The sequence below is a fragment of the Ctenocephalides felis genome, unplaced genomic scaffold (assembly GCF_003426905.1).
Source record: "Ctenocephalides felis isolate EL2017-DRISC unplaced genomic scaffold, ASM342690v1 CF-g0.4_SCAFFOLD_01492, whole genome shotgun sequence".
NCBI lineage: Eukaryota > Metazoa > Arthropoda > Insecta > Siphonaptera > Pulicidae > Ctenocephalides > Ctenocephalides felis.
Window position 1 is genome coordinate 41,048,903 of NW_020537646.1, and position 15,383 is coordinate 41,064,285.

General features: G+C 25.7%; 2 protein-coding genes across 2 annotated transcripts in view; both read right to left on the reverse strand.

Moving 5' to 3' along the window:
- Positions 1-241: 241 nt before the first annotated feature.
- LOC113371245 lies at positions 242-5,697 on the reverse strand. Its single transcript, XM_026611880.1, has 6 exons — positions 4,757-5,697; positions 3,632-3,740; positions 3,364-3,571; positions 1,796-1,951; positions 1,230-1,385; positions 242-309 (listed from the first exon to the last, which is right to left on the reverse strand). The coding sequence occupies exons 1-6, from the start codon at positions 5,476-5,478 to the stop codon at positions 242-244; spliced, it is 1,419 nt and encodes a 472-aa protein (XP_026467665.1). The 5' UTR covers positions 5,479-5,697.
- A 5,758-nt stretch (positions 5,698-11,455) lies between these two features.
- Positions 11,456-15,383, reverse strand: part of LOC113371246 — a 4,860-nt gene continuing 932 nt past the window's right edge. The window contains exons 2-4 of the mRNA XM_026611881.1: positions 14,872-15,256; positions 14,459-14,531; positions 11,456-11,768 (exon numbers count right to left, since the gene is read on the reverse strand). Coding sequence (XP_026467666.1) covers positions 11,464-11,768; positions 14,459-14,531; positions 14,872-15,256 — 763 coding nt within the window. The 3' untranslated portion in view covers positions 11,456-11,463. The remainder of the gene's footprint in view (positions 11,769-14,458; positions 14,532-14,871; positions 15,257-15,383) is intronic.

A 15,383-nucleotide genomic window follows, 5' to 3' on the forward strand; every position in this document is an offset into this window, starting at 1 on the left:
TAAAAATATAGGATTGCTATATTCAGTTTATTATCAAAAATTATCAAAAAGAGCTACATTTAGAAATGAATTTATCAAATATCAAGATATAATATTTTTATATCAAAAATTTCATAAAAAAGGATCAATAAAATAAACGTATATAGTCAGAGCTATGATCACTAAAACTCGACATAAATTCAACTAGGCGCTTACGTATAAATATGTATAATAAAATTTTCAGATTACAACTTACATTAGCTCAACTCAGTTTCTCCAGATTCATTTTCTTTGAAGAAGAATGAATGTTTTCATTTCGAACACGTTTTCCTAAAATGTCAAAAACATGTAATTATTAAAATATTAAAATAAAATATAATAATTTAATAAGTAATAATAATTTTATAATAAGTTTTAAATTAAGTTTGGGCATAATGAAAGTTTACAAATATAAATATCATATATAAAATTTTTTACAGTATACTGTAATAATGCAAATTTTGTTTTATGGTACAAATTATAATTTGTTTCAAATTTTAGTCATTCAAATTGTAGATTCACTGAGAATGACAAAATTATTTGTTCGATCATCTGCCAGTAAAGATTTTCTAGATTTTCTATTAGATTTTCATTTGATATAACTGCCTCAAATTTCTTTTTATATGTAAATATATATATATATATATATATATATATATGTATATGAGTTTAAATAATTCATGAATGAAAAATCAATATAAGTACACCTAAGTCTGTTTGTACACGGTCTTTTTGTACACGGTTTTGATATAACACGGTTTGAAAATTGAATATTTTTAATTTTTTACACGAATTTATTCCATTTAGCACGATTTGAAATTTTATGTACCTAAATTTTTTTCGTCAAATTTAATTTTTGCGAAGTATGTTCATATCAGAAAAAAGTATTTATGAAAAAAAAAAGACTGAAACCATTGATAGTATCGATAGTTTGCGAACACTAGCTTAAAGATTTAAGTGAATTCCCCTTTAGTGCGTACAAACAATTTTTACTGGTCAAAGCAAATGTGAATAGCACTAATTTAATTCTTGTTCTCAAAAATTCTTGTTTTTCACCAATTTTAATAGGTTTTAAAGATTAGGAACAAATCACCCATTTTTGTATAAGATCAATGTCTTTTTTTACACGTTTTTTTTTTACACGGGTTCTTCTGGAACCAATCTCCGTGTAAAAACAGACTTAGGTGTATCATATAACAAAAATAAATTACCTATTCGAGTTTCTTTACTTTTAAGATATTGCCTAAATTCTTCTTTCAGTTCACTTGAAATATCCAGTTCATGATAATTATCAGAAAGTGTAATCCCTGATAATGTGGCAATATTTGGATTCGCACCTTTAGAAAGCAGTTCACGTATAGTCTTCGCTGTTAAAACAAATGAATTATATATGGATATCAAATATAATATAATTATATATATATATATATATATATATATATATATATATCTTAAGTAATGCTTTTCAGAAAGTTTTCTGAATCATTAAAATTGGGTGCTTAGTTATCTCAAAAACTGGCATTTTTTGTACATTTAGCTTTGTATCTTCGAAATGGCTGGACCTGCCTTTGCCAAAAACTAATCAGCACATCAAAATCATGTTGGCATGGATTTGTATAAAACATGATAGTGATGTTTCTCAGCTTTTAATATATATATATATATATATATATATATATATACATAATTTTTTATACTACTATTATATATATATATATATATATATATATATATATATATATATTAGAAACATTATTGTGTTGGACATCAAGCATACCATCATTATTCTCCATTGCATGAAAAAGTGCAGTTTTTCCACTAGTCAAATCACAAATGTTGATGAACTCACGTATGTACCGATTTGATAATAAAACTTTCACCTTTTCAGTTTTAAAATTATTTGTTCGAACCACCAAATGTAACGGAGTAAATCCTGCAAAAATATATAAAAAAAATCAACAATCTCAAAATAATATAAATTTCAAAAACTTTAAAGTTTTAAATAAGTAAAAAATTATAATCATGTTCTTACTTATGTATTAAGATAGATTTGTCTATATTTTTTTAATAATTTACATACATGTATCGGGAAAATAAAATTTAGTTTACATATTTTGAAGATTTAATAAATATTTGTTTCATTTTGAATGCCAAAATTCAAAGTATTCAGAAAGTTCAGAATATTTAGGTTTATATACAAAGTTTATATACAAAATATTTATTACATATGATTAAATTGATTGAAATGAAATTAATTATTGATTTCAATTATTTAAAAAATATTTAATTATTAATATTTACTGAGTTATTTTAACTTCAGGCAGTATAAGCGATTTTAATTATTAATCATACAATTATTTATGATCCTTGGTAAGGAAAAATAGATGGTCTTTTGTTTAATTGTTTTTAAAACTTAAATTAACTTAAATAAGTAAATATGTATAGATATTTTATTGATTTGAATCTTCTGCTGAATAATTCGTTTATAAAAATTATACTTATATGCAAAAACAACAAATTATTATTTTTAAAGTTATTTAATCCAGCTCAACTATTATTTTATTGTTTTACTAAATTGTATAAAAAAGTATATTATTATTAAGATCACTCTGTTGTGTTAATTTTTTTTTTCTATATAAATTTTGTATAAACCCTAATCCTTATATCATTTATCTTGTATCTTATCCCCTTTCATAGCAAAAACTAAATAAAATTCAACAGTTATTTGCAAAAAACATTTCAGATAATCTGTCATGATATTTAAAACACATTGTATTTTCATAATTCCAGACCTTTCAGTTTATGCTCAAAAATTGTATGCATTCTTTCATTATATTTTATAGATATATATTATTATAATGCATTTAATAAAAATTGTAACAAAAAATTTGTAAATCATTGTGAGCAGATATTATAAATAGATATAGATTTATAAAATATAAAATACTCATATATCAGGACGAAACTCAAAAATTATGCATATCATTAAAATCTTCATTGAAAATGAATAGTTTTGGACATCATTCACACAAGTTCATCGGAACTACTAAAATTTTAAATTCACTTTTTAATTTTATTTTTCACACACATTAGTGTATCTATTCTCCCAAAAAATTGTTAGGAATATTTTCTACAAATATAGTGACTTTAATCAATTTAGTTACTTCATGTACCTACATGAAATACGCAAGGTTGGCTTCAGCTGGTTGCTGGTCATTTCCTCCCTTTTTATAAGTTATCACTATTTAAATAAAATCATACAACCGAGAAACCTGATAAAAAAAGTTTTGATTCCTTTTTTAATCGGGTGTTTATCAAAATAGCAGATGATGTACATATCCTTACCTGAGTTGTTATAATTGCATAGTGCTTTTTTATCTGATCTCTCAACTAATAATTTGAAAACGCCTATATTTTTTGTGTACAATGCTGCTAAATGAAGAATGTTATCTCCTGAGTCGGGATTGGCCTCTGCAATTGAAACTCCAAAACAAAGTAATGTTCTAACAATATCTATGTTAGAACTGTTCAGTATTGCAATTTCCAAGGTGCTCTAATAAATAAATTTCTAAATTAATCAAAATAAAATTACTTGACAAAAAATTAATCTTACCCTATTTTCTTTATTTCGCAATCCTACAGGGACCTTTTTTGATAATAATGCTAAACACTGCAATTTCAGTAAGTATAAATTATTATTCAGAATTGCTTTATGTATTAATCTGAAAGAATAAAGTATGTTACAGTAATTTTTAATATGAAGTTTCAAATTACAAACAATAATATATATCACTTGTTGGTTTCCAACCTTTTCAGTCCTCAATTTATCTAACTATCTAATTATGAAGCAATAAATTAAAATAATTGAATGCAATATTATGTTGAAATAAACATAAAAAATAATTACTTATTAATTCGTTTTTTATATTTTCTCATTATTGTTGCTTCATTTTGAAAACAAATTATAAAAGAATTTCCATATATATATATATATATATATATATATATATATATATATATTGATTTGTTTTTCCGAACAATAAATCCAATAAATAAAAAACTATTTTTTTGTAGATGTTTAATTACGACGTTTTGAAACAAGATACATTCTATCATCAGGTTTTTTTGTTAAAAACATTTTTTTATATAGACTAACTCTATTAAAAGAATATTAAGTATAACAGTTTTTTTAATATAAAGGAATGGATTATGTAGCAAATAAAAGTGAAAAAAAGTACATAAAAATAAAAACAAAAAATAAAAAAAATTTAAACATTATAGAAAATACAAAATAAAATAGAGTAGCAAAAATTATTAAACGAATTGTTTTCTATTTATTGGATTTATTGTTCGGAAAAGAAACATATATCAATTTATGGAAAAAATCAAAATCTAGTCTATTGAATATATATAGTACCACTAGTGATCTATTTTTATCATTTTTGGTTACTTCTGCTTTCTCAGATATCTCCATATACTTCTCAAAAGTACCATTATCGTTAATTAAAAACTCATCAAGCTCATATATATGTTTTTATATATATATATATATATATAAATATATACATTTGTATATATATATATATATATATATATATATATAAATACACACACATATATATAAATATTATATGAAGGGCCCGCCCGAGGTCCTCAGCGCCCACATGCCATATTTAGGCCCAGTGTATATGCACATGTTAAGATAAATAGTACTATAAAATAATGCATAAATACTTACGCATAACCCTTGTTGTCAAGCACATCACAAAATTTCCAGCATTTAAAAAAGTTCTCTGCCACTAGCGATCTATTTTTATCATTTTTGGTTACTTCTGCCTTCTCAGATATCTCCATATACTTCTCAAAAGTACCATTATCGTTAATTAAAAACTCATCAAGCTCATTGACATCAAGACTTGAACTAGTCACACTAACATTATCATCTATTGGTAAATCATTTTTAAATTGTTTCAGAAACAAGCTTGGATCATTATTAACGGTTACTTTTGGAAGAGGTGTTAGTTTAGATCTTGATATAATAATCTTTTGTCCACATTTTAAAGTCCTTGGGGTTCTAAAAGAGTTATTGTCGATAGTAAATTTGGCACACGTATTGTAACTTTTTGTCTTAATTGGGTCTGTATTACATATGTTATACATTTTATCATTTTCTCTTATTGAATTAAAACACTTGTTTTTTTCATTATCATTAGTATTTCTATTTCCCAATGATGCAGGTGGCACTAATTTCTTATGATTCTTATTAACTGTATAACTTTCATCAGCTATAGAATTCTCCTTTGGACTTTCTGGCAATGCTTTAGTATCTATGTGCCTTTTTTGTTGTGTATTATAAGTATGAACAGCTTCATCGAGGTTATCACAGTCAACAGTTATATTATTAATCTTTCCATGATATATATTCACAAATTCTCCATTAGGATGTAATAATCCAAGCATATCAGTTTGTACTTCTTTATGATCTGCATTTTTAGGAATTAAATGCTTTGTTTCACTGCAATTCTTGTTGAAGTCTTTTCTGAGGAGGCTCTCTAAAGTGTTTGTAATTTTACCAATCTCTTTATTTAACTTTTGAAATACACGAAATGCATCCGACTGAGGTACAAGTAAATCGTAATTAAGAACTTTTAGATCATCGCTTCCAATTAATTTAATTAGATGATTTAGAGCTTCCATTTTTCAAATTAAACAAATTTTGCCAATTCAAATATACTAGATAAAAATTAAAATAATTTTATTAAACATTCATACTCAATAACAATTTAATAATAAATAACTACTAAAACACTTGAATGCGAACTATATAATCATATTTATAAGCACACTTTAATAATTATGTGCTGTTTCGTTAAAATATTGTAGGGGTTGCCCCCAAATATTTTGACATTCCAAAGAGTCCATAGCATAGATAAACAAGTCCATAGTATGATATGTGTGACTCGATATAACTGAGCTGAACTGAACGGCGTTTTTGGTCGTTGTCCTTTCGTTAACGTATCAACCGTTTTGTCGTTACGAAACATCTCATAGATGCACGAAGATTTAACTCATAGATGCACTAGAGGCAAATTGCTTGGCTGTGGTCAGATAGGTCGTTGACGGTTTTGCTGTCAACGGTTAACGGGTTTTCGTCAACTAGTTATTATTCAACTATAGTTATTTTTAGACTCAACGCCGGAAACGTTAAGAAAGTGATAGTTGAAATAACTATTTCATTGAAAGTTGGTAATATGAAGTTTGTTCTTATAAAACGTCACGTTGACGTTGTCAACCGATTTGATGAATAAAAAGAATTAAATGTGAATTGTCATCACATTTATTATCAATACTAAGGTTTAATTTAAATAACTTAAATATTTTTGTTGAAGCAAAGCCATAAACATACTAAAACATCGAATTTACAGGTTATGTAAAAAGAACAACGTTACGAAAAATAAAAAAAACTATTTTCAGGTTTGGTTTAAAAAAAATATTACAAAACAAATGTTGTAAGAATTTTATGATAAAAATAATAACTATTGAAAAACTATAATAAAAGTAATTGATTTTCTAAAATTAAACGACTTGACGCTTGTTGCAAGTTTATAATGTTTTAATAACTACCTGGCCGCCATGTTTTCAACTCATTGCAAAATCAGTTGATTTTCAACTAGTTATTTGAATTGATTCATTAACAAAGAAAAAACGGTTGAATATAACCGTTAGTTGATTCAACCAATAATCAATAACAAATTATCAATAAGTAATAACAACTGTTTTAGATATTTTAGAATAATTATTATAAATACTGTATTCTCTTTTTTTCTGTGACTATAAATTTTATCATATATATATATATATACTTATATATATATATATATATATATATATATATATATATATATATATATATATATATATAGAACTTATATATGTGCTTATTTTTGGGCGACGGACTTTATTATGTTTATATGCAAGTATAAACACAAACAGTATACTTTTTGAATCACTCTAATCGGATGCGCCGTTCTGTCAAAAACTCCTATTCTTTGCACTTTTTGCACTAAAATCGCTAGACCTGCCTACACAAAAATGTGATAAATTCACTCAATCAATATGAATCAAATGTTTTTTGAAGCATTCAAATCGAACGTATTATTCTCTAAAAAACTGTTTGTTTGCTTTCCCAAACATCTGGACCTACTCTTGTCGAAAACTCAGCACGTTTATTTATCTATGGTGAATCTATCTAAATCTCAATATTCAATGACTAAGTCGATTCTATTCATATTTTGCATAACAAGAAATGATATATATGTATAGACAAATAGTTAATACATTATCTTAATTTTTACTAACAATTACATATATTTGACTTTCACGAAAATTGTCATTCAAAAGATTTATGTGACGTTATTTGCAATCAAGTACAACTTTACTTTAACGGCCATAGTATAAAGTAATGTTATTTAATTTTTCAGCACACTTTTACGACATTTATTGCGATGGTGAAAATATAGTTTGAAATATTTATTTCCTGACATATTATTTTAAATACTAGGATTACAATCACAAATGATTGAATGAATTTGAATAGCTCCGTTAAAACCGTTACTTTCGTAACTATTCTATCACAGATTTTTTACCCGTGCATTAATGTAGTGAGTAGGGTGATTTTTAAATTAAATTATTGTAATAATATTGTTAACGTTATCTGTTGGATAATAACTGCTATCTCTTTTTTTACAACCTATAGTCGACTCATATGCAAATTATTAATTATTGTTAAATTGTTAAAATACCGTTTTCAGGTTTTGATATTATGATTCGAATCGATATTGGGCACTGGAAAAGTCTTAACATCCTTGACGTTATTTCTGAATCAATTTTTGATGATTATATTGCCAGTTTAATAAAACGTGCAGTTTTCCGGCCTCTTCCGCGTGCACAGTCTTTTTGCTTGTGTTCTTTGCTTTTAAACCACGTGGTTGTGATCATGAGATTGCACCTTCTACCGTTTTTCTAATATTATTTCAATTAATTTCTTTGATGCATGTTATCTCCAAGTTATAATGGTTGTATTTCAAAACCTAAAATTCCAATCTTATACATTTCAATATATATATATTGAAATCAATATGAAAATAATAAAGAACTATAATATTTAAAAAGGTTTAACAATAAGTGAGAAAAATTCTTTATAATAGATGACTTTTCTAAACTTTATTTCAAACATTTAAACAATAGCAATTACTGTAAAGAAATAAATAAATTTTTAAAACATATAAGTTTTTGCAGACATACACATGAATTTCGTTATTTAGGAAATGATAGGCCATAAAATCATATATGCCCGAAACTTTTATTTAAAAAAAAACATCCCGAATTTCATTTGTTCGTCTCTAAACACTGGGTTTTTAAAATATTATTGTAAATATATAGTTTTATAAAATTTATTCATGATTATAGATTTATATATAATAAGTTTGAAATTTAGTTCATTTCATATAATTCTATAAATTAGAAGCTTCAGTAAATTTGTATAAACAATGCTAAAATAATAACTATCTAAATGTAAGTAGCTATATATATATATATTTCTTATAAGTAGCTTTATTTTTTTTACAAAGTTGACTCAATTTCCTGTTGCTAGTTTTTTGTCTAATATATGCGATTGAATTTGGCTAAGCCAAAACATATGAATTAATAAACATACAAACTATATAAATTTAAATCTGTGTTGTATGAATTGAAATAATTATGGTATATGTATATGTTTTTATGTGCGCATGCCTTACATTTTGAAATAAAAAACAATATTAATGATATGTAACTACAATAGATTTTTCACATTTTTTTCAATACAATGAATATGTACTTTTTGTTTAAACCCTTTGCAGCGTTCTTTTTTATATCTTAAATGACATACTTTTATCTATAAAAATTATCAAGTAGTAATAAGTAACATTTCAAAAATCGTTTCATTCAAATAATTTCCATTTTTATTTCGGCTGTATAAGTCACTTGTAAGGGATTATTTGATCAAATTTGATTGATTGAGTGTATTATATGTACAATGTAGTTCAGCGTAACATTCTATATATACAAGTTCTGGGTCGATTAGTAATCCATGGCACTGCTATAACTATAAGTGTAGTGTAGAAAAAATAATGTGAAACTCCAATGTTTTAAATAAGTTCTTCATTGACTGAACTATTCTGTGATTACATACATATATATTAAATAAATATATACTAAATTAACTAATTGTGAGAATTATGAACAAACAACATCCTTTTTTTCACTATTTAATAATTATTTTAAATTACACAAACGTTTTGAGACTCAATTCTCTCATCATCAGTGTAATAAATTTAAATTAAATCACTAAAATATAGATAGATCAGCATGTGTGTGTTCTCTAATGTACTACTCATACCTTACTGGTGTAAGTCATGTAGTGTATCACCTGGTACATGGAGCACCAGTTAAGCATGAGTACTACAAAAGATAATATTCTGTTCTATATTTCAGTGATTTTATTTAAATTTATTGCACTGATGATGAGACAAACTGAGTCTCGAAACAATTGTATAAATTAAAATAATTAATAAAAAGTGCAAACATAAGAATGTTATTTGTTCATAAAACTTAGTTAATTTAATATTATATATATATATATATATATATATATATATAATATACAAAATAATACACATAACATTTTTTTCAATGACGTAACCTGGAAGGCACAAAGATATCATCATTTCATAGGCAAGAATGAGTTGATAGGTCAAATTACAATTTTGCAGTTATATTTCTAAAACTATCCTACATTTAAATAATAATTTATAAAAGCTATTTTAAGAAAATATTTCAAATCAATTTTTACATAAAGTTTTATGTATTTATTGCAGCATGTTTATTATAGACCTTTTAAAGTAGTTACTTTCTTAATTATTATTTACAACAAATATTAGCACTAGCCGTAGTATTTTATTTCTTACACCCATATATATATATATATATATATATATATATATATATATATATATTCTTGAGTGTTAATTTGCAGCCAATCGCCGAAATAAAAGAAGAACACTCAAGAATATGTCTCAATGTTGAACAAAATAATATAAAAATTATATATGCAATATATATATATATATATATATATATATTTATATTTATATAGCTATATATACATATATATGGAATTGTAACATTATATTTCATTCAAAAAATATATAAAATCATTATAGCCAGTAATATTTCTTATAATACATATAAACATTTCATAAATAAATTATAAGCAAAAAATAAATAAAAATGCATTGCACAATTAAAACTTATTTGTTACTTCATAATCAGAAGCAGTTCATAATTATTTTTTGAATAAATACTGTGTTTACAAAAGAAGAATATATATGTTTCTTTTCAGCAAAGATATCTTTGCTTTGAATGTCATATATTAAGAATATAATTAATGAAAATTATTAAGTACTTTAATATTACTATAGCATTAACATATATTTTAACATTTTGCAATACAGACTTAGCTAAAATTATGTATCACTTATTAAAACAATTTAAACTACTATTGCAGGATTGCAAGCATTTCATCAGTCAAGAACATACTAATTTAATTAGTGTTTTATAATTTTAAAAAGTTGTATCTTATCACAAATAGATTTTGATAGATCTATCTTTATGTTATTAATGCTAAAATATATTTATTTCTACACAAATAAAGACGTTGATTATTAATATGCTTGCTAAAGTAATTGCTCATAATAATTTAGTTACAAATTGAAAAAAATATACATTGACCATATTTTCATATAGAAATAATTTTGATGACATAAATAAATTAATATGATTAACTATTTTTAAGTTAATTGTGTTTGAAATGTATTAACTATAGATATTTATGCAAATCATTTTGAAATGCAACATTTATGAAATTATGTTACGTAAATATTACATAACTTACCAAAACGGAGTTTTAATATTGAGAAAACGCCAGCCATTGTTAAAATAGCCATATGTTATATGAACTTATAATTTTGGTTCGTAACATAATATCGCAGAGGTTTTTCCTGTGCTCAGTAATCTAAACATTTATGGTTTACTGATTGCATGTATGTATATATTTTATAAAATATTATAATTTTTATATACATTATTATATAAAAATCTATTGTATTTACATATTAGGTCTATATTTTTGGGGTTTTATTTTTCATATTTTTGTCTAAATTTTTGTTTCAAACTGTAGATTCACTGATCCGGTTTTGGTAAATGAAGACTCTCAAAAAATATTTTTTTGTTTATACTAAAAGTAATCAGAGTAACATTTTATTGTAAGTTAGAATATGTATGTACATATAGGTATATTTATAGTTTTATTTCTATATTATTCATCTATACAGGCTTGTTTATTACTTATGGCGATAATTTTAGTGAATTAGTATCCTTAATTTCTGATGTTTCTGCGATGTTGGGTAAGGATACATTTGTTTGGCATCGAACAGTTTCAGGTAAATCTGCTGGATGTCTCTCCTTTTGTACAAATGAACTACCTGGTCCCAATTCAGCGACTGTTGGAGGAAATTTATTTCCATAATTATAAGGAACTGGTAAAGAATATGTCCCGCTTAAGTCAAAAGCTGCTGGTGATGGACTGTCACGTGACTCCGTAGGCGCCACGTAAACATCACCTGTTGTTGGAGATTCAGCCAAGCACATACCTTAAGAACAAATTCGATTTGCTAATTTAATGTTTTCTCAACATTTTAAGATCTTAATTTTCAATATTGCCCATAGGTTCATGGGAATACGAAGCTTCAGCTATACATAGCCCGGTTAATTCAAACCTAAAATCAGGGTGAAGGTTATTATAATTCATAATTGGCTGTAACTTGGCAAAATTGTTGAAGAAGAAGAAGAAGAAGGAGAAGATCAAGAGAATAACTCCCAGGAATAAAGTTAGTTTTATAATTACTGTCTTTATTTTTACCAACCCAAATTCACATATATCATTTTGCAAGTGTTCCGAAACAAACAAAATCACAACATATCCGTGACTTAGGCACACTAGGAAAACCACGTAAAAAAACGAGCTAATCACACTACCTCGTAGATGGCTTTTAAACGTACTCTTCAAAAAGATATATCTTTAAAACAGTGGCTCTGAGCAAAAAAAGTATTGATGCATTTTTTGTAGATAATTTTATATCATACAATATTGTCTCACGTAATTTTGCGATAAAACTGACCATTTAGCAAAAAATCCCAAAAGGGTTATTTTTTATTGTGTAATTTTTTTAGCTCGCATCGGATCGATAAGGACTTTTAAAATTCTATTTATAATTATGTTTTAAACAATTTTGCCTAGTTACAGTCCATTATGAATTATAGTAACCTTGAATACGTAAATTGACCGGGCTAACAAGCTATAAAGGATTTTAAAAGGGCTACAACAATATTTTAACCTGCTATGCACTCCAGTTAACGCACTGATATCGAATAAATAAAAAACTATTTGAAGAATATTGCAGTAACAGGTCGATTGTTTATGAGAACTATTCACACTACAATGATGTATGGCATTGTGACTTTATGGCAAATTGCTGGAACTTACCGTACCGTAATGCAATATTCGAGGAATATTAAATGTTTTCAAATAAATTATTATAAACACTGTAACTTATATATTTTTACAAAAAACTAAATAAACAAAATTTAATCAATCGAATTTAAAATGAAGGACGTTGTCTAATATTTATAAGAATTATATAAATTGAATTACAAAGTTAAAATTAATTATTTAAAGTATATATGTGAGCTTTAGAACTTTAGATAGAATTAAAATTAAAATCTGAATTATTTTCGATACACAAAAATTTTTTTTTGAAAAAGAAATTTGATTTTTTCCCCCAAAAGCATTTGTTTTGTCAACACAAGCAGAAAGTGTTTTGAATCATTCAAATCGGATGCTTAGTTCTCTTAAAAACTGGCTGGACCTGCCTTTGCCAAAAACTAATCTCCCTATCAATAGGAATCGAATGCCTTTTAGCCATTCAAATCGGTTGATCTGTGCGCCAAAAAATGTGAACAAAAAATTGTATCCATACATACATACATCCATTTTTTTCCGAGGTATTCCAAAGTGTTCAGAAACTTTCAAAACGTGAAGAAATGCTAAAATTTTCAATTTAGATTTTGGACGATTACAATAATTTACCCTATGTAAAGTTAAAAGATTCACTTGACTGTCTGTGACATAATTTTCGTTAAATATGAATATCTTGCCTTCTGAACATAAACTTTGTGATAATTTTCCACCAATTAAACAAAACAAAAACTCAAAGAATATTTCTTTGTCTTTTCATAATATGCTTTATCGAGAAACACATGCTTTTAACAATAATAAATATTCATCCAGGAAAAAGTGGCGATCATCATCTTATGTAACCATAGTCACTTCGGCAGCCTGGTTTCTTTAACGCCTAACATTCTTTATATCTCGGGAACAGTTTTTTTTTTACCTTCAACAATGGTATAGAAAAAAAGAAATATATAAATATGCACGTTCCGTAACGGTTATAAACAAAAAATAACTAGTGGGTGCATGGCATCGTACCTTAAGGCAAATTTGCTGGAACTTACCGAAAACTAAATTATTGAAAAAATACTTTTCTAAACTTTGAAAAAATAAGATTCTTGATTAATTATGAAAGTTTTGAAAAAATTTGACTTTTTTGAAAAATTTGGTATATTTTAATATTTTATTTTTTTTTTGTTTTTTGATTTAATTTGAAAATTTTGAACATTTTTACTTTTTTCATTGGATCTCCGGAGACGCTGGACCTGCCTTTACAAAAATTTAAACAGTTGTTCAATTCGTCAATACAAGTAAAATGTTTTTTTTAATTTTTTAAACCGGACACTACGTTATCTCAAAAACTAAAATATCATTTTTGGCACTTTTTGCTTTCTATTTTCTGCACTCTTTGCTCCGTATCTCCGAAACGGCTAGACTTGCCTTCGCCAAAAACTAATCAGCACGTTAATTATTCAAATCCGTTGATTCGTGTTCGCAAAATCGTCGACGCAAATTTGTATCCGCGCACATACACATACACACACATATACATCAATTTTTTCTAATTTAAGGTATGCCAAAATGTTGAGAAATCTTTGAAACGCAAAAATATAGAAAAATTTTCATTTTCGATTTTTTTGCGATTACTATAACTTACCCTACGGGAAGTTAAAAATGTAATCTTTGATGCTCTCAGAAGAAACATACTAAATCAAAACGAGATGAAATTTGATAAAAATTCAAATAACGCGGAAAATTCAAATGTATATATATATATATATATATATATAAATTTATATATACTATTAATTTAAACTTATTTGCTGCTCTTACCTGATCTCACCAAGAGACTGGAATGATGCACTTCAGCTTCTGACATATATCGTTGCCGTTGCGCTATAGTTACCTAAAAATTAAATATAACTTCATTTTAATGAATGTACACATACACATTTGAATTACATTTTACTTGATCGAGTGGAAATTATTTAGAAATAAAGTTATAGACGTCTAACATATGTGCCACCATACATTAAATGATTTACTAGATTAACATAACATATTGACTTTATTATATGGCATTGGATATTATTAGTTACATCAAACAATGATCGATGTATCAATGCATTAAGTATTTATTTTAATTTAACAAGTTTGACATCAATTAAAAGTTTCATTATTCTCGGTAAATATTCATTATATTATTATATCTATTACATCTGTATATCTATAAATCTATAGCTTACCCATAACGTAGGATCCAAAGTACTCGCTTGTGGAGTTAACATTATTTTATTTAAAGTACAATATTTGTGCAATTGATCTTTGTATTCAGAAACATCTTTATGATATGATGAGTTGTCGTTGGGAAATAGTTCGGTTTTTGTTGAATTTGACAAATTTTGATTATTTAAACATAACAAATCTGCTTCATCTCTAACTTGTAGAACTGATGATTCTTCGTCAACCAGTGCAATCTTGTCGTTGCCTTGAAATCTTTCATTATTTAATAATTGTCTATCTGTAGAATGAGTATTATCTCTGAATACAACAGTCCTGATTACTCCTCGAATGTGCTCATCAGGCCAAACCCCTAATAATATACGTTGTGGTCTTCCGCGACCTTTTGGCCTGTTTAATAAGAACAAAACCTATTAAAATAGTGAAGCAAAAAATAAAAATCAGAGAAGTTATATAAAAACTTAATTTAATTGCTAATAATAATAATAAAAAAATAATAATAGGTGCTCATCAGGCC

Bases quoted from the DNA above. Each gene is read 5' to 3' on its own strand.
- LOC113371245 (XM_026611880.1), bottom strand. From the start codon at position 5,478: ATGCTTGGATTATTACATCCTAATGGAGAATTTGTGAATATATATCAT. The intron at 3,572-3,631 runs GTAAGATTAATT...TTTATTTATTAG, and splicing joins TGCGAAATAAAGAAAATAGG to AGCACCTTGGAAATTGCAAT. The intron at 310-1,229 runs GTAATTTATTTT...TTGACATTTTAG, and splicing joins AAGTAAAGAAACTCGAATAG to GAAAACGTGTTCGAAATGAA.